We start from the raw sequence: 23,634 nt of genomic DNA on the forward strand, positions 1-23,634 counted from the left end.
CAGATTGAATGTGGGACCCTGAGTGCATAATTACTTTTATGGGATTTCTGTACCCAGAAAATCATTGAAATATAGCTTAGACGCTCAGGGACACTCCTGAGGCAGAAATCTCAGCTCCCTCCACTGGATTCTGAGGCAGGGCTGGGGGAGATTCCCTGCAGGATTCTGCACACCCGTACCTAGACGATATTTTAGGGTGGGACAGCCAGGGCCTCCGGGAAGCCCACCCTTTTCCCGTCCAGTCTAATTTTTTAAGCTTTCGGGTGCCCAATGAATGAGGGTGGGAAACTGAAAAAGTTCTCACCATTGATCCCGGGTGGGAAGGGGGGTACACCTCAATCAGAAGACCCCTTAAACTGGGAGCCCGTTGAGCTCCAGCCTTTCCTCCTTCACATCCCCCCTCGAAACCTGGAATGACTCTCCCAAGAGAATCCCCTGCTGTCTCCGAGACCCAAGGGCTTACCAGAACTGGGTCCCACTCAGTGCCGCTGGCCACTGCAGTACTGTGCCTGGATGGGCTGGAGAGCTGTAGGCCAATGTGCGGATGGAAGTTCTGCCTACTGCCAATCAGTTAACACATAGTTGACACCATAAGTATAGGCCAGAATGAGGATCATTGGATAATTCCCCCATTAATCTCATTGCTGTGACTGGAATTAATTTGATGCAACTATCCTTCACTTTGGTGGATAAATTATTCTGATGTACCCTGAATATTCTATGGTTCCGGTCCCGAGTTTGGTTTGTAGGCACTCTGGGGCCATAATTTGATAGCCTGTATTCAGGACATAATGTAAAAATAAAACCATAGCCAGAAGGGAACAGTCAGAGTACGTATTGGCCCACAGGCTATGATTCTAAAAGAAATGGTGCCATGTTACGATTTTCCAAGATTCCCTCGATTCCAGAACAGCCCGTGGACAGGAAGTTGGCAAATCCAACACGGCTATTTAAGAAACAAGGGAGAGAACATTAGGGTATGGGAAAATGCAACAATCTATTAAGAAAGTCTTTAATTGGAAAATGATAGTACAATCAGACATGGTTTTATAAAAGGGATATTATGCGTGACAAATTTATTACAGTTTTTTGAGGCTATAACTAGTAAAGGGTGGGTGTAGTATACATGGATTTCAATAAGGTGAAACACAAGATAAGAGTTTAGGGAGTTGGGGGTAATAGATTAGCATGGATGGAGGATTGATTAATGGAAAGGAAGCAAAGGGTAGGGATAAATGGGGCATTTTCAAGTTGGCAGAATGTAAACTAATGCAGACGCACAAAGATCAGTGCTGCGGCCTCAGCAATGTCCAATCCTGTTTTTGTGCACGTAGGCACAGGACAAGGCAATAACCTTTTCAGGCACTAGATGGAGCCCGAATGATTTTGGCAACCCTTCTGATGTTTGATGGCCTCTACACTAATGACTTTTTAGATGAAGAGACAGAGTCATGTATCAAAAGTTACTGATGATACAAAGCCAAGTGGATTGTAAGCTGTGAGGACACAAAGACAGCTAAGAATTGTGGGTTAAGTATCAGCGACAAGATGATAGTGAAGTATAATATGAGGCTATTCACTTTGGTCATATAATAGAAAAGCAGAATATGCTAAAAGGTGTGAAACTTCTAAATGTTCAGACTTGGGTATGCACGTACAAGGAAAAAAGTTATAATGCAGGTACAGCAGGGTACTCTGAAGGCAAATGGGAATTGGAGTATAAGAATAAGGAACTCGCTACAATTGTATAGGATTTTGGTAAAATCATAATTTGATCTCCATACCAATAGGAAGAATATACTTTCATTGGAGATAGTACAGTGAAGGGTCACTAGATTGGTTCCTGGGATGCGATTGGCCTCTGGAGAGAGGCTATGTAAATGAGGTCTACACTGTCTGGAATTTAGAATAATGAGAGGTGATCTCATTGAAACATAAGGGGCTGGATTCTCCGCACCCTGATGGCAAAACCGCTGCGCGGATCTAAAATGGTCCAGCCATTGGGATACTTGCGTGGTGGCTGCGGACCCGGTTGCAGCCGTGCTCCATGGCGAACTCGGACCGTGGAGCTGGACCCAAACCCAAAAAATAAACCACCCGATCAGCCTCTCTCCTGACCCTGTCCGCCTGCACAAACATTTCCTGGCCGCCTATGAGGCCCAGCCCCAGGAGGCTGCCGCCGTGCGCATGCGCGGCCTCCGACCCGGAAGTGCGGGGCCCGTATCTGCAACAAAAGCTGCTAGATCTACATCAGGTCCCTGCTAGCCCCCTGCAGGACTAGAAATTTGTGGCCATTTCATGCCAGGTTTTCTGGTGTGACCCCGGCTTGGGGACATGGAGAATCCAGCCCAAAATACTGAGGGGCTTCTTAGGATATAGAGGATGTTTCCACTGGCTAAGGAATCTAGAACATGGGGACACAGTCTCAAGATAAGGATCAATCATCTTGGGCTGAGATGTGCAGGCTTTTCCACTCTAAGGAGATATCTGTGAAATTGCCGACCTCAGTTGCGGATGCTCCATTGTTTTGTATGTTCAAGGCTGAAATAGGCCGATCTTAGTGTCACAAGTAGGCTTACATTAACACTGCAATGAAGTTACTGTGAAAATCCCCTAGCTGCCATACTCCGGCACTTGTTCGGATACACTGAGGGAGAATTCAGAATGTCCAATTCACCTAACAAGCAAGTCTTTCAGGGCTTATGGGAGGCAACCAGAGCACCCGAAGGAAACCCATGCAGACATGGGGAGAACATGCAGACACCGCACTGACAGTGATCCAAACCGGGAATTGAACCCAGTCCCTGGCACTGTGAAGCAATGGTGCTAACCACTGTGCTACCATGACACTCATTTCTTGGCCTCAGGGAATCAATGTAGGGACTGGGTGGGAAATTGGAGTTAAGGCAGATCAGTCATTGAATAGTGGATCAGGCCTGAGGGCCCATATGGTTTACTCAAGCTCCTACTTAACATGTTTTTTTGTATCCAAGCTTCTTTCCCATATTCATTTATATATATTCATATATATATATATATATATATTATATATATATATATATATATATATATATATATATATAAATAAATAAATAAATAAAATATATGCAGCCATACACACACATTTTTATATATATATATACATATAAAAAAGTGGCCATACTTTTCGCTTGTGGGAGCAGTTTATTAAAATGTGTTCCAAGGAAGGTTTTTCCATTTGATCTGCCATGATATACGAAAAGCATTTGTATATTCATGTGGGGAAAAAAAAAACAGGTTTCTTTTAGAAAATGTAAACTTTTACTTTATTATACAAAGCAACATACCTTCAGTTACACTTTATACTAATTAAAGCAATACAAGAAGGTATTATGTAAAATGCAACTCAAAAACTGAATTTGCCAGCCTTGTTTTATTTTGCACGATCTAACTCAAAAACAGGAATAATGTTTAAACTGCTCATATCACTGCACAGTGCATTTTGCAACTGCCACTTTTAGGGGCACTGAGGTTAGATAATCTCACATTAAATATTAAGGAACTTAACTTTTATAATATACATTTTTATTGAAGAACAAACACTGTGGCTAGTTTAAACACTTAGTTTTTTCTATCAAGCACTTGTACAAATTTTAGCAATAGTTTAAATTAAATGACTATTTAACAATCACATTAACAGTTTATTCACATTTTTACAGTACCTAAATTTAATTCTGTATTGAATATATATGCACGTTAATGTGTACATATATACAAACAGCATTGCTAGAAAGACAAACAATGCGAACAAAAAATGACTTTATTTTAATTAAAAACATGTAACAAAACTTCCATTGTACAGTGTACAAAATGAACCAAATTAAATCTGGGTTTATAAAACTTAATTCAACAATGCATTATTAAACACAAAGGCTTGGAATAATCAAGCCAACAGCTCAACCTGCACTTCTTCCATCAAATTCCTTAATGCTCTAGTTAATAAAGTGCTATCTCAGTGGTGTCTGTCATCGCATTAATAGACATTTACGTATATAATCACATACAACAAATCAATGATGGAATACTGGACTCAGTTTGGTCAGACTCACTGGAGGATACTGGACTCCATTTGGTCAGAAATACTAGAGGATAATTTTGAGGAATCGGAGAAAAGTTACTGCAGTAAAGATCTGGTTGAACTGATTTTATAGGTAGCCATATTCAAAAATACAAAATACCACATCTATCAAAGTTAATTTCCTAGCTGTTCTATGTGACTGAATAATTAAAATGTCATCACATGGCATTCCAGGATTTTACAGCTGTTTTGGAGATCACATGTAATTCTGTCCATTTAATTAGACCCATTTCTATAATGACCGAATAAACAAAATTCATTTTTAATAGCTAAGATTATTAGATCTTCCAGGGCTTCGTTGGTGTATGTTTACAATAGCTCATTTTTGCGTAAAAACTGAATATTAGTGGCTTTGTTAACAATGTGATTGTCCTAACACAAAGTGTATAAATATAAATAATTGGAAAACAGAGCAAGGATGTTTCTTTAAAGATCTTTGCTCAGTTAAATCCTCCATAAAATTCAGCAGTACGAAAGCTCTACTAGCCCATAGCCTGAATCACATGAAGTCCTGCTGACCCACCAGCCCTGTGTTCACTCTCCATCCAAGCAGCAATTAAATTAAAATTTGCATCCTTGCGTTCAAATCTCACTGTTGCCGTCTCCCTTCTTTCTTTATAACCTTTTCATGTATTGTAACCCTCTGACAGTTTAGTATTACTCAATTTCTAGCCTTTTGTGCATCCTCAATTTCTTTGTCCACCGGACCCATTCAGCTGTCTAGGCCATAAAGTCTGGAATTATGACAACTGGGGTAAGGTACTAGAGGGCAAGCGCATCCTTGAAACCTTTCCTAAAAATGATTAATAGTTTTAGCAATAGATTAAATTAACTAAAATGAGATGCCTTAAATTTCCTGTCCTCCTGCTGCAGAAACAAAAGGGAAGAACTGAATTTTCAAACAGAATAGAATTGCATTTGGGTTTTAAAATGTTATCTGTAACAGCTGTGCAAGTCAAAACAGAATTAACATAAATTGGCCCCATTAGATATCGGAGTCGTCCCGAGTTGCTATGCAATATAATTTTAACAAGTTTGTATGGTTAATAAAGAAGCTTGAAAATGGTTTGTTATTTTTAGCCTTGGCACTCAGCAGCTTAAAAAAAAGGACTTCCACTTACATTGCCTCATGTGTCTCAAAGCTCTTCCATGTACAAGTATAAAACTACAACAATTTGAATTGCAGTAACCTAGATAGGCACAAATACGTCAATTGAAATTAATATTTTTTGGTGGAAAAACGTCCATAGCTGAGGGCAGAGTTTAACAGCTAGCAGAACAAGGCTTTCCAAGATTCCATGCTTGTTTTATATTTTGTATGCATGCTCAGAGCTGAGGAGTTCCAAACCAATATTAAAATTAGCAAGAAACTTAAATTGACCACTGGGGCACGTCCGAGAAGTTGAGTGAAGCAGACAAGATCATTTTTTAAAGGATTGCATCTCCTACAATAAAACACTCACTCAGAACTGAAATATCACATAAATAATGCAGTCAACTCTTAGTGTGGGTCAGACTCAGGGGTGAGATTGTAAACGAAGGAAAAGTGATGCACATTCACAATTACCTTGTGAAGTCAGTATCACTGCTTTTTTTAAAAATCCAATATTCCATCATCTAAACTCCATACTAAAAAATAAAATATTAATTTATTGTTTAATGTATATAATATAACAATTTTAAAAGATGCTTGATAGATTATCTTCTGAAAATTTATATCCTGGAATTCTCAAAAATGAAACACTTTTGCAGATATATTTCCTAGGCACCTCTGGTTATTAGTCTTCAAAATTTAGGTTACAGTTTATGCTAATTGAGATTTTGTAGCACAAGCCAGTAATGCAGATCATAATTAATTCAATGATGAATGTAAATCCCTTTCCCTCCCCAATGACCACTATAACTCGTTGTCAATATCAATTTGGAATCAATAAAGGAGAATAAAGCAGACAAGGGGGCAAACTCACCTCAGATTGACATAATCTACATTTCCAAAGTGACATGAGAGAAATACAGTGCTGTTGTTTTGCCAAACAACTAGACATGGATATTTTGTGCTAAGTACTAACCAATTGGATTTAAAATCAAGTAATTTAAAATAAAAAGCTTTGTAAATTTGATCAATTTCAGCCTTGAAGGCACAAAAGGTGTGTAAATTGTATTTGCTTTGGTGGCAAGCGTACTCAGAGTCAAAAAAGAATTTATAATCAACGCTATACTATTGCCAATAAGTGTGACCTGTGGAGGAGAGACATTAAAAAATATATTTTTGACCGGTTGAGCTACAATAGAGACTTTTTTTTTGTAAATAGAGTATCTAGTGTGTGTTACTTTTTTCATTCCCTCACTTCTGCAAACGTTGATCATTCACTTTGCACCAACCTTCATGCAAAGAGATCATTTCTGCTATATCTGAATTTTGGTCTCCGAACAAGAGTAGCCACAAACTTCGGGAATACAAATGTGAAATTCCCTGCATTTATTTTTACCCCAGAAGCTGATCTTAACCCATCAGCTGATTAGCATATTTTTGTGGATTTACAATGCTGTCAGTTACTGGAGCAAATTATTTATACTATGGAAATGAACCAAGAGGGAGAACTGTGGATCTACAGCCAGTTCCACTCCAGCAATACTTTTTTTAAAAAGTGCTTTGTGTATTCTAAAACCTATCTGTAAAGAACAGGAAATAATGTTTGTAGGTTATATATTAAGGTCACTAAGTTCAAAATATATATTTTGCTTGAAGTACGATATTCAAAGCAATCTAATTGCTTCTTTAAATTCTGTAGATTTGAACTACTTGTTTGCAATAAAAATCACTAAATGTAACAGCTACACTGCCCAGTGAAGAGGAACATTTTCAAAATATATTCCAAACAAAAATTATACCTGTAAAATCTATTAAAATGTTTAAGGCGTTAAATTTAATGATGGTTATCCAGCTTGTCTGCCTTAATTTTAACCTAAGAGTTGCAGAAGCCCCAGAAAACAATTATATTTATGCTACTTTCCCAGGGTTTCTGTAACTCTTTTGTTGACATAATGGTGGACAAGTGTTAGAGCCTCGATGAAGATCCAGCTTCCAACAATGTAAAAGATTCAGGCATTAGGAATTACAAGAAAAGTAAACTAATAATTAACAAAGGACTTTTGCGTTGCAAGTAAAAAGCTGAGAATAGAATGGTGGAAAGAGAATTAAATGGTAACAGGTCTGTGTAGATGACCATAATTCAGGTAGCAGCAAATGCCAGATTGAGAGAAATACATAAAGAGCAATAAACAGATTGTGAGGGGAATTTGTCTATATAACTGTGTTACATGTAAGGTTAGTGTTTATGCACGAACCTTATATACTGGAAGTTTTTTTTTTAAAAGTGCAACGCACTAGTAAACTGCTGAAGCTCTATCGTCTTGTCATAAGTAATCAAAGGGTGTAGTTCACATGAATGTGTGATTTGTATGCATCAAGGTATCTATTTAATTTGTATTGCACGTGTTGGGTTTATATTGTTTTCATATATAAAGATTATCGGACAATTCTGTTGAGTCCATGTCTCTGCATTAAAGTAAAAAGGTGAGGATTGTCCTAACATATGCCACAACAAGGATGGTGTTTGGTGTTGTCAGATCATCCACTGGCACTACCCACGTGCAAAATGAAGACATAGACGGTGCGACTACCTTCCGCAAGTACTGCAATTTTGGAATTTCAAAACTCTACGAAAGCACTTTACATTTTTGTAGCATCAAGTTATGGATTTTTGACACTGATGTACAAATGTTTCTCCTGTCCTCAGAATTAGCATACTGACATCTGTAGAAATTTGCTTTGAATTTTGCAGTGAAGATGTGAATGCTTACTAGAATTAAGGGACTATTTTATCTTGCATTTGACTAAAAATTTACTTTTTTCAGTTGTTGCTGTCCATGTTAAAGCACAAAACCTTTGAATGTGCCGTTAAAAGGGCAACTTAATTCAATCTCAGAATTTGTCTAAAATTTAAAGTATCCAATTCTTTTTTTTCCCAATTAAGGGGCAAATTAGCGTGGCCAATCCACCTACCCTGCACATCTTTGGGTTGTGGGGGTGAGACCCACATAGGCACGGGGAGAATGCGCAAACTCGACACGGACAGTGAGCCGGGGCTGGGATCGGACCCAGGTCCTTGGTGCCGTGAGGCAGCAGTGCTAACCACTGCGCTGCCATTAATCCCAATATTTTCAATGCAGAAAGAAAAATTCAGTCGCAAAAAATGTAATAAAATAATAGAACTTACTCATTTAATTAACTGCTATTTCAATTTACTGTAGACTATTAATAAAGAATATACCTGGGGCAAAGTAATTGGAGTTTACATATCTTCAGTTATCTGTGCATACAATTTTTCTCTCTCAATAATGACAGTTGGATACTAAACAAGATCAGCACTTGACACAGTGATATAACCAAAACATATTCCACTCTAAGATCACTGCAATCTTTGCAGAGGTAATGCTATTACCAAAATTCTAGTACAGGAGATGTATCAAATGGTGCTGCACCAATATACTTTGAAGTGCCTGAGTCTAATTCATACCTACTCAGAAGACTGTGAAGAAAAGTATTTTAAAGCGTTCACAAAAGGAAAAAAATGGTGAGGCAAGTAAATCATTCCCTCTTAATACATATTTAATAATCTCAATATGAACCAACATTAGTCTAATATGTATTGAAATTGAATACCAGCACTTATTTAAGTGATGTATTGTTAATTCTGCTTATGTTGACCCCGAGCAAAATGACAAGCAAAGTCATATTTGTCTCCACATTTACATCCACATATGTTACATTGGAATGGGTTCTTATAACCATGGCAGCCCATGTGAATAGTATAAAGGATATTGTCCGCAAAATACATGTCACAGTGTTGGCAATGGTGCAGAAGCTGGGGATCCTGGACCTGAAGTGCAGGAGCAGGAGTGCTAGGCTGGCTGTTCGTCACGCTGGGTGTACTTGTGTGAGCACTGTGCTCACTACTGGGGCCTGCCACAGGACTGAAGTTCTGCTGATTGTGCGTGGGACATGCATCTGGACTGATAGGGGATGAACTTTGGGCCACACTGGAAGCTACCGTGGAAACGACTGGTGCTGTAGACTGTGAGATCACATATGGTTTTTCATCCCTGCAGGTTACCACCTCAGGAGATGCCGGAGCTTGGTTTTCAGGTGGAAGGCTGGACAATTGGCCTGCTAAGGTAGAAAGCTGGTTTAATGGATTATCCACCATAATATCTTGAGTGTCCCTCGAGATCCCACCAGACTGTACTTTTTGCAAACCCTCATAGGAGTTAGCTGACAAATGAGAAAAGTCATTGAGGTAATCTGGCTTCTGTACCACCATGGAAGTAGGATTTAGATTAATCAGAAGTCTTGTCCCATAACTCAATGAGTTGCTAGTTTTTTTCTGTAAAACACCCAACATTTTCTTATTGGTCAGGCACGTTCTAGCACCTTTCAAGGGAAGAAGTTTGTGCCTACGTCTACGGTGATGGGACAAATTACTTCGATCACTGCAGCAGAAGGAGCAAAGCTCACATTTGTATGGTTTTTCACCTGTGTGTGAGCGCATATGTGCTTCGAGGTGCCGCTCATACGCTGAAGCAAACGGGCACAGGTGACATCTGTGGGGCTTCTCACCTGTATCAGAAAGAATAGATCAGCAAACCTTGCCATTTTCTCTCCCTTTTTGCATTTTTCCTCCTCTAAGCACCTTGTGCTAAAGAGCGGTGGAACTCCGAGATCATGGCCAACAATCTCATCTGGTTGTCAACTGACAGGCAGCGTGATAGCCATGTAACAAGACTGGATTAGTTTTGTTTTTCTTTCCTCATGGTGTGACAGTTCAGATTTATGGATTTTTTTCTGATGCAGGTCAGTTACGAAGTGATGAAACTCCTCCCATGTAGCGGAAGGATGCGTGTCAATTTGATTCATGCACCACCCAATCCCATTAAGAGCAGGTATTTTAGCTAACTGATGAAGTATGAAAGGTGACTAAACAAAATGATCTCAACTACTCAGCTACTCAACTAAGATGGTTATCCACCATCTTATTTAGAAGAAAATCTCATTTAAAATGTCGAGGAAGAAATATGTTTTTACTTAAAAATCAACAGAAAATAATATATATCTTTAAGATGATTTTGAAACGAGGTGATAACATTTCCTGATTTCCACGTCACAGCCCAATGTATATTATGTTGCTGCCATTCTCTACTTATAAAAATAACTTCTCAAATGTGACTACAATCAAAAACTGTAGCTGCTTTATGCTGGTTTTACACTATTATACACCTTACTTAGAGGAGCAGTACTGTACTATGCTATAGTTGTCTTGACCAGATGTTATTTATAATACTTTAATCCTTACCTGCTTTTTCTTTAGTCCTGGCCCTTTCACTTTAAACAGGGAGACTCACCATCGGTACTCCTTTTAAAGAAAATCAAACTGTTACAAAGAATTGTGATCAAATTTGACATCCTTTTGTTTCTTTTTTTGTGAAAAAATTGGGTGTTTAAATAGGGAGAATGAGTATCTGGAGAAGCCCCTGCAAGAAGTCACTGAGCATACCTATCAGTGTGGAGAAACTGGAGACACCATAAAAACAGCAGAAGGGACACTGATCTAATCTGACTTAATCAAAGTATCTGTTGATGTCAATCTAATTTTCTTAAAATGCCAAACAATAAATGATATTGAACTAATTCCAATGATGAGGTTTTCAAAACTCAACTTTTAACCTCAAAAACCAATACCAATGTAGAATAAAATACAAGTTAACTGTATTAAGGGGCACTGATGGTGAGACTCCATTTAAGTCTACTTATGTTAAGGAATATGTCACACTCCTGTTATAATGAATACCTCAACCTTGAAATCAAGCTGCATGATTGCTATTGAAGGTCCAATTTTGCCTCATTCAGAATTTGTGTTGTCATAAATTTTCTTCATTTGCATCATGAACAGAGCTCTCCTTGCATCATACAACCTAACATTTCTGACCTACCGCACTTTCAAAATAAGTCCAAAGGTTGATTAATTCATTTCCAATTGACATTCCGAAATTTAAGTTCAACATTGCTGAGCATGTTAGTTAGATTGTCATGTTTTCACTTTATTGTACAGTACTGCTCCTTTAGGTAGTTTGAACAGAAACAAAAGCACTTCTGATAATTACTTCTATTTTGGGTAATTTAGAAGTCAACATTGAATAGTCATTACCTGTGTGCATTCTGATGTGCTCCATCAGCCGTGCAGTCCCTTTGCTAGCATAGTTGCAGTATCGGCACTTCAGTTTTCCATCGTAAGTCCTTTCCAGCCCATCAGACATGAGCCCAGAGCCATCATCCAATGAAACTTCAACTGAAGCATGATGCATTCCATTCTGATCAATTTCTGATCCTGTAGTAATAAATCCCAGAAAGTGATAAAAGATTTAAAAATAGAACTCTCAGCAATTTGAAATAGAAGGCAATCCCTGTAAGAGAATAAAAACATATTTACAAAGCAGGTATCACTAACATTTGAATGATAGCATTTCTAAGTATATAGGGAACAGGCAATTCTGGATTTGGTGATGTGTAATGAGGCAGAGTTGATTAGGGAACTTAAGGTGAAGGAACCCTTAGGGAGCAGTGACCAGAATATGATAGAATTTACCCTGCAGTTTGAGAGAAGCCGGAATCAGATGTAACAGTATTACAATTAAATAAGGGTAACTAGAAAGTCATGATGGAGGAGCTAGCCAGAGTTGATTGGAAGAGGGGCCTCGCAGGGAAGACAGTGGAACAGCAATGTCAGGAGTTTTTTGGGGTTATTCGGGAGGCACAACAGAAATTCATCCCAAAGAGGAGGAAAGACAAGGCATCCATGGCTGACGAGGGAAGTCAAAGACAGCATAAAAGCAAAAGAAAAAGCATACAAGGTGCGAGGATGAGTGAGAAGCCAGAGGATAGGGAAGCCTTTAAAAGTGAGCAGAGGACAACTAAAAAAGCAATAACGGGAGAGAAAATGAATGTGTGCGAAAGCGAGCTAGTAATATAAAAGAAGGTAGGAAGAGTTTTTTCAATATATAAAAGCTAAGAGAGAGGCAAAAATAGACATTGGACCACTGGAAAATGTGGCTGGAGAAGTAATAATAGGAAACAAAGAAATGGCAGAGAAACTGGATAGTTACTTTGCATCAATCGTCACAGTGGAAGACACCAGTGGGATGCCAGAGCTCCAGGAGAATCAGGAGACAGTGGTGAGTGTAGTTGCCATCATTAAGGAGAAGGTTCTGGGGAAACTGAAAAGTTCGAAGGTGGATAAATCCCCTGGACCGGACAGACTACACCCCAGGCTTCTAAAAGAGATAGCAGAGGTGATTGTGGAGGCACTGATGGTGATCTTTCAGGAATCACAGGAAGCAGGAAGGTTCCCAGAGGACTGGAAAGTAGTTAATGTAACACCGCTGTTTAAGAAGGGAGTGAGGCAGAAGATGGTTATATATACGTCGGCTAGACTGGTAAGGTTTTAGAGTCGATTATTAAAGATGAGATTGCAGAGTACTTAGAAGTGTGTTATGGGCCAGGGTTTAGAGAACACCAAAGTTTATCATAGATTTCACCTGACCTACAACTTTTAATAGATTTTGGTTTTGAGGAGCACAAGGGCCCACTTTCCAGGTGTGATGCAATAGAGATCTTAAGTATTTTTAAACAAAACAATGTTTATTCTATGAATCCAGTTAACATTTTATAAACACAGAGTAAACATCTGATCAACTATCAACACTGATACCCTTCAAAGATACAGTACCCTATAGCTAACCCTTAGTAACTCTCCTGACAACATCCATAAGCCAAACATCCTTTTTTCCTACAAAAACAGTAGGTTTGCATTCCTTACAGAAACAGGTATTACTTTGAAATTATCAAGTGATCTGGAGACATTTAGCATGCAGAGAGAGAGAGACCAAAATACACCTTCTTGGTTTGGATGCAGCTCCCCAACTGAAAACCAAAAGTAAAACTCAGAGACAAAAACAGCTTCCAGCTCAAAACGAAAGTAAAAAGCAGAGCCACAGCCCAGCTCCACCCACACAATGACATCACTGCAGCCACTTGAGAAGACAAACATTTCTTAAAAGTGACATTCCCATGACAAGTGCATGATAAAATAGGACTGAGTCAGCATGGCTTCGTCAAGGGGAGGTCATGTCTGCCAAATTTGTTAAGAGTTCTTTGAGGAAGTAACAAGGAAGTTGGGTAAAGGAGAACCAGTGGACGTGATTCATTTTGATTTCCAGAAGGCCTTTGACAAGATGCCGCACAGGAGACTGTTAAATAAGTTAAGAGCCCATGGTGTTAAGGGCAAGATCCTGGCATAGATAGTGGATTGGCTGACTGGCAAAGAGTGGGGATAAAGGGGTCTTTTTCAGGATGTCAGCCAGTGACTAGTGATGTGCCTCAGGGGTCGGTGTTGGGACCACAACTTTTCACAACATACATTAATGATCTGGAAGAAGGAACTGAAGGCACTGTCGCTAAGTTTGTAGATGATACAATGATCTGTAGAGGGACAGGTAGTATTGAGGAAGCAGGGGGACTGCAGAAGGACTTGGACAGGCTAGGAGGGTGGACAAAGAAATGGCAGATGGAATACAATGTGGAAAAGTGTGAGGTTATGCGCTTTGGAAGGAGGAATGGAGATATGAACTATTTTCTAAATGGGGAAATGCTTAGGAAATCAGAAGCACAAAGGGACTTGGGAGTCCTTGTTCAAGATTTTCTGAAGATTAACGCGCAGGTTCAGTCGGCAATTCGGAAGGCAAATGCAATGTTAGCATCCATGTCGAGAGGGCTACAATACAAGAGCAGGGATGTACTTCTGAGGCTCTATAAGACTCTGGTCAGACCCCATTTGGAGTATTGTGAGCAGTTTTGGGCCCCGTATCTGAAGAAGGGTGTGCTGGCCTTGGAAAGAGTCCAGAGAAGGTTTACAAGAATGATCCCTGTAATGAACAACTTGTCATATGAGGTGCGATTGAGGACTCTGGGTCTGTATTCGTTGGAGTTTAGAAGGATGAGGGGGATCTTATTGAAACTTACAGGATACTGCGAGGCCAGGATACAGTGAACGTGGAGAGGATGTTTCTACTTGTAGGAAAAACTAGAACCAGAGGACACAATCTCAGACTAAAGGGACGATTCTTTAAAACAGATATGAGGAGGAATTTGTTCAGCTTGAGGGTGGTGAATCTATGGAACTTTTGCCGCAGAAGGCTGTGGAGGCCAAATCACTTGAGTATCTTTAAGACAGAGATAGATAGGTTCTTGATTAATAAGAGGACCAGGGGTTATGTGGGGAAGGCAGGAGAATGGGGATGAGAAAAATATCAGCCATGATTGAATGGCAGAGCAGACGTGATGGGCCGAGTGGCCTAATTCTGCTCCTATGTCTTATGAACCAAGAGGCAGCCAGCAGTGAAAAGAAAACATACAGGTGGAAGAGAGATTCTACTTATATGCAAGATATATGGGAAATTTTATACATGGGCGATATGTTTTAAGTATTTCCCCATTTAGAAAATAGTCTATGCCTAAATTCCTCCTTCCAAAATGCATAACCTCGCACTTTTCCACATTATATTTCATCTGCCACTTCATTGCCCACTCTCCGAGCCTATCCAAATTCTTCTGCAGCCTCCTTGCTTTCTAAATACTACCTGTTCCTTTACAGATCTTTGCAGCATCTACAAACTTAGCAACAGTGCCTTCAGTTCCATCTTCCAGATCATTATGTATATTGTGAAAAGTAGTGGTCACAGCAGACTCCGGAGGCACATCACTAGTCACCGGCTGGCATCCTGAAAAAGACCCCTTTATCCCCACTCTCTGCCTTCTGCCAGTCAGCCAATCCTCTATCCATGCCAGGATCTTACCCTTAACACCATGGGCTTTTAACTTATTTAACAATCTCCCATACGGCACCTTTTCAAAGGTCTCCCTTCTTTGGCTTGTTATTCCTTTTACTTCAACTCTTTCTGTTTCTCACTGACTTTCTTTGTTCCTTTCATAGAATTTTACATAGAATTTACAGTGCAGAAAGGAGGCCATTCGGCCCATCGAGTCTGCACCGGCTCTTGGAAAGAGCACCCTACCCAAGATCAACACCGCCACCGTATCCCCATAACCCAGTAACCCCACCCAACACTAAGGGCAATTTTGGACACTAAGGGCAATTTATCATGGCCAATCCACCTAACCCGCACATCTTTGGACTGTGGGAGGAAACCGGAGCACCCGGAGGAAACCCACGCACACACGGGGAGGATGTGCAGACTCCGAACAGACAGTGACCCAAGCTGGAATCGAACCTGGGACCCTGGAGCTGTGAAGCATTTGTGCTATCCACAATGCTACCGTGCTGCCCGGTGGTAGGAAGTGGAGTAGCGGGGTAGGAAGTCACCAGAAGCCTTTAAATAAGAATTACAGGGAAAATGAAGCTCTTAGCACTTCCCTTCCCAACCGGTCTCTTTTTCCCATTGCCTCACAATCAATCATGCTCACCTTCTCACATCCAATGCGCTCCCTAGCCCTTTACCTTTCCACACCTTATGTTGCCTATCCCTCACTTATTCCATTTTCATTCAACTTATCCATAACACTTAGTTATTCGTCCCCCTTACAATTGACCTTGCCTTCCACTGCATCCCAGAGCAGTTGCTTAGATGCCAGAGGTTCGGATTTGCTTCACCTTCAAACCATTTTTCTCTTTCCATGTTTTTCTCAAAGAAGATTTCTCTACTTTGAAAACGGATTAGAACAAAAAGACTGCCTGCTTCTGACAGGTTAGGAAATCAGAACAATTACCTTTTCTGTCAATAGCACAGAGCGGGTATAATTATTTGACTTCAAAACTCACCTCGAGTTGTTTTTGTTGAAAGCTGAACTATTAGCATGAGGAAGACACAAAACATAGGTGTGTAATCAGTACATAACATGAACTGTAGCTAAATAAAGCTTTTGAAGTTTGTCCTCTGGGATTTCTTCAATTAATTAGAAAAACAATTGTAAGAAGCTAAAGAAAACACAATAAAGTAGAATCACATGGCCAGGATCTGGCAGGTGAAGTGCATTAGCTTTAAAAAATGGATAATGGTCAGGCACAGCATCAATCCCCAATTTCCATTGATTCGAATTGGAGAACAGCACATAGTACTATCTCATGGGCGAGTGAACTAGAAAGATTCAAGGACAAGTAACTACAGTAGTCCCCGTTGTACCGCGCTCCGCAATACCGCGGTTCGCGATATACCGCGGGGGGGCTGATGGACCCCAACTGTCAGTTGTGTCAATTTCAGCGGCCGTGAGCCGGCCGCTGAAATTGACACTGCCGGCTGCTCGCTCCCTCCAATCCAACTTTTAAGTTTTAATGTTTCTGATTGGAGGGAGAGAGCAGCCGGCAGTGTCAATTTCAGCGGCCGGCTCACTTTGATCCGGAGAGGGAAGCTGCTCTCTCAGTGAAACAATCAGCCGGCCGCTGAAATTGACACTGCCGAGGGGGGGGAGAAGAGGGGGGGGCGGGTGTTAGGGGGGGTGGGTGTTGGGGGGGGGGGAGGAGAAGAGGAGGGGCGGGTGTTGGGGGGGGAGAAGGGGAGGGGCGGGTGTTGGGGGGGGGGAGAAGAGGGGGGGGAGAAGAGGGGGGCGGGTGTTGGGGGGGGAGAAGAGGGGGGGCGGGTGGTTGGGGGGGAGGAAGAAGAGGGGGGGCGGGTATTGGGGGGGAGAAGAGGGGGGGCGGGTGTTGGGGGGGGGAAGAAGAGGGGGGTGGGTGTTGGGGGGAGAAGAGGGGGGGTGGGTGTTGGGGGGGAGAAGAGGGGGGGCGGGGTGTTGGGGGGAGAAGAGGGGGGGCGGGGTTGGGGGGGAGCGGGTGTTGGGGGGGAGAAGAGGGGGGGTGTTGGGGGGAAGAGGGGGGGGCGGGTGTTGGGGGGGACGGGTGTTGGGGGGGAGAAGAGGGGGGGGGGGTGTTGGGGGGGGAGAAGAGGGGGGCGGGTGTTGGGGGGGGAGAAGAGGGGGGGCGGGGTGTTGGGGGGGGGAGAGGAGGGGGCGGGTGTTGGGGGGGGGAGAGGAGGGGGGGCGGGTGTTGGGGGGGGGGAGAGGAGGGGGCGGGTGCTGGGGGGGGGAGAGGAGGAGGGCGGGTGTGGGGGAGACCCCCCTGGGGGTGTGCGGCAGAGAGGGTGGACCTGCGGATGTTGGGGGAGAGAGGAGGGCCCTGCGGGTGTTGGGGGGGGGGGGGAGAGGAGGGGGGCGGGTGTTGGGGGGGGGGGGGGGGGAGAGGAGGTGGGCGGGTGTGGGGGGAGACCCCCCTGGGGGTGTTGGGGGAGAGAGGAGGGCCCTGCGGGTGTTGGGGGAGAGAGGGGGGCCCTGCGGGTGTTGGGGGAGAGAGGGGGGCCCTGCGGGTGTTGGGGGACGGGGGAGGGGGGGGGGGGCGAGCCGGAGGGTGTGGGGAGGGGGCGAGCCGGAGGGTGTGGGGGGACAAGGGGCGAGCTGGACGCTGTGGGGGAGAGCAGGAGGGTGTGGGGGAGAGGGAGCGAGCCGGAGGATGTGGGGGAGAGGGGGCGAGCCGGAGGGTGTTGGGGGCGAGACGGAGGGTGTTGGGGGCGAGCCGGAGGGTGTTGGGGGGGAGAGGGGGCGAGTCGGAGGGTGTGGGGGGAGAGGGGGCGAGCCGGAGGGTGTTTGGGGGGGGGGGGGGGGAAGAGGGGGCGAGTCGGAGGGTGTGGGGGGAAGAGGGGTCTAGTTGGAGGATGTGGGGGGAGAGGGGGAGAGCCGGAGGAAAAAAAAAGAAATTGACACTGCCGGCTGCTCTCTCCCTCCAATCAGAAACATTAAAACTTTGGATTGGAGGGGAGAGAGCAGTGGGCAGTGTCAATTTCAGCGGCCGGCTGAATTTCAGTGAGAGCAGCTTCCTTCTCCGGATCAAAGTGAGCCGGCCGCTGAAATTTTAATTGGATCCACGATGGGGGTTTTAAATTATTTAAAAATCTATGCTAGCGCTTCCCATTGTGAGTCTACGGGGGTCTGACCTCTTCCCCCGTCCCCCCGTAGACTCACAATGGGAAGCGCTAGCATAGATTTTTAAATAAATTTAAAACCCCATCATGGATATCCGCGGCTCGGTTACAACGCGGGTGCTGTCTTGGACTCCAACACCCGCGTTATAAAGGGGGGACTACCTCAATCTCGCTGATACCTAAGAAAGACAAAGACCAACGGAATGTGGGTCATACAGACCCATATCTCTGCTGAATGCAGACGCCAAAATACTGGCCAAAATCCTAGCCAAAAGGCTAGAAGACTGTGTACCTGAGGTGGTCACAGAGGACCAGACGGGCTTTGTCAAAGGTAGACAGCTGACGCGAAACATCAGGCGCCTGCTGAACGTGATAATGACCCCCTCCGGGGAGAGAACACAAGAGGTTGATCGTCTCCCTGGACGCAGAGAAAAGGCCTTCGACAGAGTCGAATGGATATACCTCATAGAGGTACTGGAGCGGTTCGGGCTTGGAACAGGGTTCACAGCTTGGGTAAAGCTCCTGTACAACGCTCCCATGGCGAGTGTACAGACCAACAATACCAACTCCCAATACTTCCAGCTGCACAGGGGCACCAGACAAGGATGCCCGCGTCCCCGCTGCTGTTCGCACTAGCAATCGAACCGCTAGCAATCGCGCTCAGGGCAGCAAAAAATTGGAGGGGGATCCGAAGGGGAGGTAGAGAGCACAGAGTCTCACTCTATGCGGATGATCTGCTCCTCTATATCTCGGACCCACAAAGCAGCATGGACGGAATCATCGCGCTCCTGAAAGAGTTTGGAGCCTTCTCGGGCTACAAACTCAACATGAGCAAAAGTGAGATCTTCCCATTACACCCGCAAGGGGGGGGGGGGGGGCAGCACTAAAGGGGCTGCCGTTCAAACAAGCCCGACATAAATTCCGCTACCTGGGGATCCAAATAGCCCATGACTGGAAAGGGATCCACAAATGGAACCTCACCAGCCTGACGGAGGAAGTTAAAAAGGACCTGCAAAGATGGAACACACTCCCGCTCTCCCTCGCGGGGAGAGTTCAGACGATCAAAATGAAAGTACTGCCCAGGTTCCTCTTCCTGTTTAGATCCATTCCGATCTACATCCCCAAGGCCTTTTTCAAAGCGCTGGACAAACTCATCATGGCGTTCGTATGGGGGGGTAAAAATGCTAGGATCCCAAAGAAGGTCTTACAAAAACAAAAACCAGGGGAGGGTTAGCCCTCCCGAATCTACAATTCTACCACTGGGCAGCAACAGCCGAGCGAGTAAGGGGATGGATCCAGGAGCCAGAAGCTGAGTGGGTGCGTGCGGAGGAGGCCTCCTGCATGGAACCTCCCTCCGGGCCCTCGCCACGGCAGCACTCCCATCCCCACCCAAAAAACACTCCAGCAGCCCAGTGGTGACAGCCACCCTCCAATCCTGGAACCAACTGCGGCAGCAACTTGGCCTGACCAAAATGTCGAACAGGGCTTCCATCTGCAACAACCATAGGTTCAAACCAGCACTGACCGACGCCACCTTCAAAAGGTGGAGGCAGGACGGGGGGACACTGACAGTCAGGGACCTATACACGGACGACAGGATCGCAACACTGGACGAACTGACAGAGAAATTTCAGCTAGCTGGGGGGAACGAGCTACGGTACCTGCAGCTCAAAAACTTCCTACGAAAGGAGACAAGGACGTACCCACAACCGCCACGGACAGACACTACTGGAAGACCTACTGGACGCAAGTATCCTAGAGAAAGGGAACTGTAGTGACATGTATGACCGACTGGTAGATAGGGACGACACCGTACTGGACGCAACAAGGAGGAAATGGGAGGACGACCTGGGGATGGAAGATCGGGTGGGGACTCTGGAGCGAAGCACTGCATAGGGTTCAACTCCAACCTCCACGTGCGCAAGGCTCAGCCTGACGCAACTAAAAGTGGTACATAGAGCCCACTTAACAAGAACCCGTATGAGTAGGTTCTTCCCGGAGGTGGAAGACAGATGTGAACGGTGCCAAGAGGCCCGGCCAACCACGCCCACATGTTCTGGTCCTGCCCCAGACTCGTGGAGTACTGGACAGCCTTCTTCGAGGTAATGTCCAAAGTGGTGGGAGTGAGGGTGGAGCCATGCCCGATAGTGGCGGTCTTCGGGGTTTCAGAACAGCCAGATCTATTCCTGGGGAGGAGGGCGGATGCCCTTGCCTTTGCCTCCCTGATCGCCCGCCGTAGAATCCTGTTTGGCTGGCGGTCAGCAGCACCGCCCAGAGCTGCGGACTGGCTGTCCGACCTCTCGGAATCTCTCCAAATGGAGAAATCAAATTTGCCATCCGAGGGTCGGACGACGGCTTCCACAGAACGTGGGAGCCATTCATGCAACTGTTCCGGGACCTATTTGTGGCCAATGTACAAGAGGAAGAATAGTCGGGGGAAGGTAGCAGGAGGGGGGGGGCTACAGGTTCGTACGGGGGTTCGATGGCTAGCTAAGGCCCAAAACCAAGCTAAATAAACATGTTGAGGGGGGGGGGGGGGGGGGGCGCGTTACTACTACGAAGATGCTACCTGTAAATATGTATGTTAATTTTTGCGTGTTTGTTTTTGTTTGTTTTTTTTTTCTCTCTCCTAACAATTTGTAATTTGTTCAATATAAAATACGAAACTGAATAAAAACAGTTATAAAAAAAAATAAGGGGGACTACTGTATTGCACATGAGTAAGCCTCAAGTGACAAGCTAGTGCTTATGATTTGCAAAACGGAACTTTTATATTTGTGCACAGTGTGACTGAACATAGTCTTACCAGTCTGTAGAGACAAGGGCTCCTTCTCTCCACCAACAGATCCAGATATCATGTTCACATGCTGGGTTTGTTGAGTTGAGATACTCCTGGAAATCCTTGACAAAGTCCACGGAAGTAGCTCTCTTCTCATCCATATTCTTAGTGTTTCAAGAAATTGCTTATTTCCTTGAAATAAAAAGAAAATATTACCAGATGAGGTGCACATCATGAAGAACAACAGATTGACTAAAATTTAGATAGAATCATAGAATTTACAGTGCAGAAGGATGCCATTCGGCCCATCGAGCCTGCACCGGCCACTGGAAAGAACACCCTACTTAAGCTCACCATTCCACCCTATCCCTGGAACCCAACCTAACATTTTTGACACCAAGGGGCAATTTAGCATAGCCTATCCAACTAACCCACACATCTTTGGACTGAGGGAGGAAACCGGAGATCCTGGAAGAGAACCCATGCATTCACGGAGAAAAAGTGCAAACTCTACACAGTCAGCTGAATCCAGAATTGAACCCGGGTCCCTGGGGCTCATAGGCAGAAGTGCTAACCACTGGGCCACCGTATTGTTGCAGCAATCAGCATAAAAATATACCTATTTGGCATCCATCTATATTTCAAATTTGGCGGTTAAATGTAATCCCATCAAGGCAGATCAACACAGTTGCTTTGACTGAAAGACGAGGAATTTTAAATGCTCTGTAATAAAACGTAATATTACATAATATAATATCGCACAATTTAGGGAACTGCATCCTAAAATAATTTTTTGCCAAATGGTTCTGCAATGCCAACTCCCAGTTCCTCTGTAGACTACATTTATGATAGTATACAACCTGATCCAAGATAGCAGGCCTGACAGCAATCATTTTGCATTGCTTTTTTGAATGAAGCACCAAAGAGGAACAGCTGTCCCAGAGGTTTTGGTGTCTTAGAGAGCACTAAGGCTTGATGCTTTATCCTGGAGAATTAACTCCCAACTGAAAAGCAGCAACAATATTCTATGGCAACTTGATTCATAGATTTTTAAAAATAGAATTTACATTGCAGAAGGAGGCCATTTGGCCTATCGGTTTTGCACTGATTCTTGGAAAAAGAACCCTACTTAATCCCACACCTTCACCCTATCTCCGTAACCCCACCTAACCTTTTGAACACTAAGGGACAATTTATCACGGCCAATCCACCTAACCTGCACATCTTTGGACTGTGGGAGGAAACCGGAGCACCCGGAGGAAACCCACACAGACAAGGGGAAGTGAAAACTCCACACAGACAGTCACCCAAGGCCGAAATTGAACCCGGGTCCCTTCGATCTGTGAAGTAGCAGTGCTAACGCTGTATAAAACTTATATTCCTTCATAGTACCAGGTTCCAAAAATGTTAGATGCAAACCACAACATAAAGGTGGGTATGTTTATCATGCTAACATTGTTATCAGTAGCATTGTAAAGTAACCTATATGCAAATATCACATATGTAAAAAATGATTGGCACCAAGACCCCTCATGGGACCTCACATGTGCTGTTCTACATATATCATCGATGTTGCCCAACAGGTATGGAATATTACACCTCATTATGAAAGCTACATGAACTCTACAATTTTTTTAAAATGTTAACCATGGCACTATAAGCAATATCAAATGAGATCTGTAGTACACTATAATGCACTGTAGTTCACAGATTAGCAATGTTAGCAGAACCCTGTAACATTCTTGGTAGTTACGGGTGCTACATCATGTGGATATCGCAGCAGAAACACTGATTTGAGATGACGTATTCAGTCTTTTTCACTGCTTGGTATTTACAATTATCAGTGTTCTGGGGACCGATTTACAGTTCTGTAAAAAACATAAATAAATGGCTTAACTTCTTCCCCTATATATATTTTATTTTAATCCATTATCCAGTTTAAAGATGAGGATACAAAGCAGAACCAGTTGATTAAGAGGTAAGTACCTGATATTTTTGTAGTGCCAGAGAGTAAGGATTGGGTTCGGGTTCAGAATCATGAGGTTTACAGTAAGGTGGAGGCCATTTGGCCTTTTGTAAAAGCAATCCAAAATTGATCTCATTTCCTATTTTTTGTTCAAATCACTATACACTATCTCCATCTAACTCAGACAATTATATACTGCTCTCTGAAAAAGTGTGATGGCCTCTACCCTACCTGTGGGGAAAATTTTGAAACAGTTGCAAGAGGGTGGTAGAGATTTGGGGAACTCTAGTGTCCTATGATCTACCATTGTTAAGATGAAACACAAGGTTTGGTAGAATTTAGGGAAATAATAGCTAGGGACTAACTCAGTGGTGGATTCTCAGGATTTGTCAGTAGTGACCTAGGGGGTGAAGACATTGGGAGAAGTGAAGAATTGCAGGATTAGTGGCACTAGTTTGTAAGTTTCTCAAAGGTTTCTGTAAATGTGTTTTGAGTTTAGTCACTGGACATGGGTCTATCTGCCTCTCACAGCTATAACTAATTAGAAGGCTTAATTTTTAAAGTACTAACAAAATACACAGGTGAAGGATCATTTGAGCTTTTTTGTTTGCCCACATTTTCAAATTCAAGTCATTTGTTATTATAGGACACCTTAAATTAAAGCAAAGAAAAACA

At 43.4% G+C, this 23,634-nt stretch overlaps 1 protein-coding gene across 1 annotated transcript in view; it reads right to left on the minus strand.

The window, feature by feature from the left end:
• Positions 1-3,288: 3,288 nt before the first annotated feature.
• Positions 3,289-23,634, minus strand: part of LOC119979768 (zinc finger protein Pegasus-like) — a 54,467-nt gene continuing 34,121 nt past the window's right edge. Inside the window, 4 exon segments of the mRNA XM_038822400.1 lie at positions 3,289-9,797; positions 11,383-11,562; positions 21,021-21,096; positions 21,098-21,185. Of these exon segments, the coding sequence (XP_038678328.1) occupies positions 8,869-9,797; positions 11,383-11,562; positions 21,021-21,096; positions 21,098-21,154 (1,242 nt within the window). The 5' untranslated portion in view covers positions 21,155-21,185 and the 3' untranslated portion in view covers positions 3,289-8,868.

The sequence above is a fragment of the Scyliorhinus canicula genome, chromosome 16 (genome assembly GCF_902713615.1).
Source record: "Scyliorhinus canicula chromosome 16, sScyCan1.1, whole genome shotgun sequence".
In the NCBI taxonomy this organism is placed as follows: domain Eukaryota; kingdom Metazoa; phylum Chordata; class Chondrichthyes; order Carcharhiniformes; family Scyliorhinidae; genus Scyliorhinus; species Scyliorhinus canicula.